The following is a 5,000-nucleotide window of genomic DNA, read 5'->3' on the forward strand; positions in this document are numbered from 1 at the left end:
GTGTGAAAAGGTAAAGGAAGTGCAGATGAAGCTGGTCCGGAGATCGAGTGTCAGCCTATCGGGGCTGCACATCCAGATGGATGTTAGGGGGTTGACGAGTTATGGAAATGGGGAGGAGGGAGACACTCCTCTCTGATGTCCATCTTTCAGGGCCTCCAGGTACCCCAGTCATTGGTCCCTTTTTTGACTTGATTAAATCTACACACACACACACACACACACACACACACACACACACACACACACACACACACACACACACACACACACACACACACACACACACACACACACACACACACACACACACACACACACACACACACACACACACACACACACACACACACACACTCTTACTTTTCCAAGGACTAGACCCTTCTATCAAGCACTGAGGGAAATATTTTCATTTATTAATTCATTTAGTAACTTTGTGTACTACAAACGTAATAGATTAGCATACTAATCGTTTGTTACCAATATACAAATCATGATGCCAAAGTGATACGTTACTGACTGTATCGTTATATAGCACTCGCCAAACCATCAGTATGGGGAGTGAACTGCATTACATTTGCGTACTAATTTTTTGAGCGGGCAAGTAGTAGGTGTATCTGAATACTAGATATGTTAGATATGTATACTATTATGAAAATAATGATTTCAGCGTTTTTATCCTGCGGGCGCACATGCGTGTGTGTGTGTGTGTGTGTGCGCGTGTGTGTGTATGTGTTCACGTGTGCCTGTATGTGTCTGTGTGAGTGTGTTTGCGTGTGTGTGTGGGTGTGTTGATATGTGCGTGCGAGTGTGTATGTGTGTGTTTATATCCGTGTGTGTGTGCGTGTATGTGTTGTGTTTGCGTGTGTGCGTGTGTTTACGTATGTATGCGTGTGTATGTGTGTGTGTGTGCGTGTGTGTATGTTCATGTATATATGTGTGTTTGTATCTGTGTGCGTGAATGTATGTGTGTAGGTGTGCGTGCGTGCGTGTCTAAATGCGTGAATGTATGCATGTGTGTCTGTGTCTGTGTTTGTTTGCTTGTATATGTATGTGTGCGCGCGCACGTGTGCATGTGTGTGTGTGTGTGTGTGTGTGTGTGTGTGTGTGCATGCGTGCGTGGGTACGTGCGCATGCATATATACATGCATAGAGCACTGGTTGAATACGTAGTACATCTGTCTTTGCTTATTTCGGTGGCGGGTTCTTCATTCAAGCAAATTTGTGACCACACAACCCCTCACTCCACAGGAGATTTGTGTTCTTTAATATCTCATTCACACTTACTACTAGGCACCTATACAATGCCTCGTTGACAATGTATGCAAGTATGAAAGCTTTATATCAATCGTTGTAAATAGCTTCGTCCATCATTTTGGCATCGTTTAAATATCAATGCACTGCCTTCATTTGTATATATGCCTTTCTTGAATATCAGACATTGGTAAAAAAAAAAAAAAAAAAAATTATCTTGATTATAAATCGGTCTAGTACTAGTTTTATTATGCATTTCTTTTGTGGATCCTACAAAAGAAACAAGAAGAAAAAGAAGTACCATTAGAAAACTTTGTTGTATAAATAACTTCGGAAGATATATTTGCAGCGTTGTGATAAATCGTGGGTCAAATTTTTGTGTCCGTCCCCAAGACAACCTTGTATGTCCTTTTTTTTTTCAAAATTGTATCAATTCAATGCAATAACCATATATATATTAACATATAAACAAATAGATTAGTGGGGTTCGGTCATATCGTGAGGATCATTTTGGGGTCGCCTGAATAAAAGGTTAGGAAACACTGCTGCAGATAATCGAAGTTTAGTCACTTCAGACGAAACGAGCCAACGCCCCATTTCTGCCCTCCACCAATCACCGTCACCTTGGACCACCTCAAGACCGACCGTTATTGGTCAGGGCGGAAAGAGGGCGGGGCTAGTTTCGCCTGACATTAATTCCCTGTTCACACTAGCGGTCTGAACCGCGCGGCACCGCATAGTCAAAAAACAGCGGTTTTGTGTGAACGCTTCCATTGACTTACGTTGTAACTGAACCGTCGCGATTCGAACCGCTAGTGTGAACAGGGCGTAAACTGGTGACTATAGGACCTTTTCGTTATGCACAAAAACATATGTGATTGTTTTATTTGTACTTATGTAATATTACATAATGTTAAGAAAGGAAAAAGTGGCATAAAGTTACTTATTTGTATATGAGAAATATGTGTTTCCCTTTACCAAAGCATAAGTGTGTCTAAGTATAGTCAATATAAAACAGCATTTGAATTTTGATATAATTTTCAAACAAGATAAATTCTACCTAAGTGTAAAATAGCATTTCGCCTTATTAATTTCAGCACTCAATTCTATTTATTGTTAATGATTTTACTTTAGTTAATGATGTACAATCTATACATAATGATTGTTTTACAGATTTTCTTACATAATGATCTTATGTATTTACAAATTGTGAGTAATAGCCTCTATTGTATATTCATGTAGATTTAAATTATTTATTTTAACTGGATTCAGAGTTCAGTTGATTTTTCTGTATATGCAAAAGAGTGGCTGTGTCCTTAATATGCATTTCTATTTATTTTGTGCAAATGTAATGATGTGTCTATGTATAATATTCAATATGTATTTATGTGGTGTGTGTGTGTGTGCGTGCGCGTGTGTGTGGGTGGGTGTGCTTTATGTTTATGCATCATTTAATTTCAGGATGGGTAGATGTGGGTATGGGTGTGTATGTATACATATATAAAGATAGAATATAAGAAAGAAAAAGGAGAGAGAAAGAGAGAAAGCTATACGCTTGTGTGTGTGTGTGTGTGTGCGCGTGCGCGCGCGCGCGTATGTGTGAGCACATGTGTGTGTATGAGTATAAGTGTGTGTGCATGTGTGTGGGCGCAGGTGATTGCATGTGTGTGTGTGTGTGTGTGTGTGTGTGTGTGTACGCATGTGCAGGTGTGTGCGCATGTGTGTCCGTTCATGTGAATGCATATGTGTGTGTGTGTGTGTGTGTGTGTGTGCGTGTGTGTGTGTGAGAGAGAGAGAGAGAGAGTAATTGATTCACCATGGTTTTGGATTACGTACTGAACTCGTGATCAGTAGCTATAACCTTTCCTCATAGTGCATACATGCATAAGTGCATGTGACTATGTGCGTGCATGCGTATACATGTGTTTCCGTGCCGTAATTTTAACATAAACCTTTGTGTTATTCCTTTACATAGATTAACCCCACAGTTTTTCACACAGAGTGGCTGTACGAGGGGCCTACCCGCCTCTTCTCCGTCTAACCGAATATGAACCTTATTTTCTTAATGAATAGGGATGTGTTTAGCGTGGAGGAGAAGAGCCACGTAGGCCACATGAAGTCCGTTAACCAATCGGTGCTGGACGGTACGAGCAAATGGTCAGCTAAGATTGCCATCACAGGTTGGTTGAGGCCCCGGTCGCTTGATTTGTCTGGTGTCCAGTGGTTGTCTCAATTGTTTGTGGACGTCGTTGTTGTGCACTACTGATTCTCGGGATCCTCACCTGTTGCCCGCCGTGTTCCTCGTGTCCTCTACGTGCTTGCTCCTGTAGAAGGACGAGGAGGTGTAAATGTGCAATGGCTTTCCTGGTCTCCTCATCTAAACTGCTTCTTCTCCTTCCTCCTCCTCTTCCCTCGGGTTGTCGAGTGCGGGGTGCGCAAGGAAAGCGGAGCCGTGGGTCGTTCGGGCAGGGGTGCTACAGGCACCTCGAGGGAGCTCCGTGTTGTATCAGTCATAGACAGAGTGCTCCGGCGACCCGCACCTCGACGGCCCGAGGCTTCAGGAGGAGGAACACAGGTCGTCAACGCAGCAGAAGATCTATATGCTGCAACATCGCTCTATCGTCGCCCGCCGCCATGACCCCAGTTGTCAGCAGCATGTGCAGCTTCCTTAGCGGCAGCTGAAAGTGGCGGTGCTGGCGGCAGCGGCGGCGGTAGCAGGTCCACGAAGCAGCTGCCACACAATAGTAGTAGGGCTGGGCTTAATGCTGGTTTTGTGTGTGCAGCTGTTCTGGCTGCAGCTGTCGCATCCCAGCATTGGCAACAGCAGTTGTATTAACTGTAGCGGTGCTAACAAGTGCTGGGTGTGCTCCTCTTCCCGCAGGATGACATTCCAGGTGGACCCCGATACGCATATAGATTGCCTCGAGAAGGCTGAGGCAAACGTGCTGGAAGGCACGTCGCACTGGTCCTGCAAGATAGCAGTCACAGGTCAGGGCCGGGGATCGTGAGGCGGAGGACCTTTCAAGCTTTGATATCTGTCCGTTCGGCAGCACCCACTAGCTAGCCGCCCTAGCAGCGGCTCGGACGGGTTCCCTAAGGACCCTCTGGTTTTGGACTCCTCGACTTGAAGCTAAACCTTGAAGCTCTTGGGCTGGAAGACTTTTGTCGATTTTTTCCTTTAAGTCGTTGACACGTTCTGTCGACAGCTTAATTCACCAACAAGGTTTAAATCATTCAGGGAACCAGCCAAATAAATAGTTCCTTGGTGCTTAACATATTATTAGTCATTATCTTATTAACCTAAGTCAAACAGTCAATCACGTGATCCTTAAGCTCTATTGTGCAATAAGAATGTTTGTTAAAGTAATAACTTTACTTCCAAACAATGACTATTGTAAATCAATGTAACCGAAGATTCATTAACAACGTTTGAGAGAACTGATTTGGCGAAATGAGGCCATGATAAGTCTTAGGGTCCTACAGAATACTTCCAGCTCAGGAGTCCTTAACCAACACCCGTCTCAGCCCATATTCTTCTACCACTACCACCATCACCACCACCACCACCACACTTTCCAAATCTACCAAATCTACCACCATTAACCACCACATGTTTAATATCGAGCACCACACATTTTTATTTCACCATTTCCACCGCGTACCATTTTGTGCAAATGTCATCTGTCTTGCCGGTGACACGCCTTTTTTTTTATTATTATTTATCATTTGCATCTGTTACTGATCTTGCC

General features: G+C 43.6%; 1 protein-coding gene across 3 annotated transcripts in view; it reads left to right on the forward strand.

The window, feature by feature from the left end:
* The window catches only part of unc-13, a 136,438-nt gene that overhangs the window by 85,302 nt on the left and 46,136 nt on the right, over nt 1-5,000 (forward strand). For 2 of the 3 annotated variants that reach the window (XM_076192940.1, XM_076192941.1), the window contains one exon: nt 3,325-3,431. In XM_076192940.1, the coding sequence (XP_076049055.1) occupies nt 3,325-3,431 (107 nt within the window). Of the gene's footprint in view, nt 1-3,324; nt 3,432-4,132; nt 4,240-5,000 lie in introns of all 3 variants that reach the window. The other variant, XM_076192939.1, reaches the window with a different exon arrangement.

The sequence above is a fragment of the Oratosquilla oratoria genome, chromosome 11 (genome assembly GCF_046742065.1).
Source record: "Oratosquilla oratoria isolate Oo_2021 chromosome 11, ASM4674206v1, whole genome shotgun sequence".
NCBI lineage: Eukaryota > Metazoa > Arthropoda > Malacostraca > Stomatopoda > Squillidae > Oratosquilla > Oratosquilla oratoria.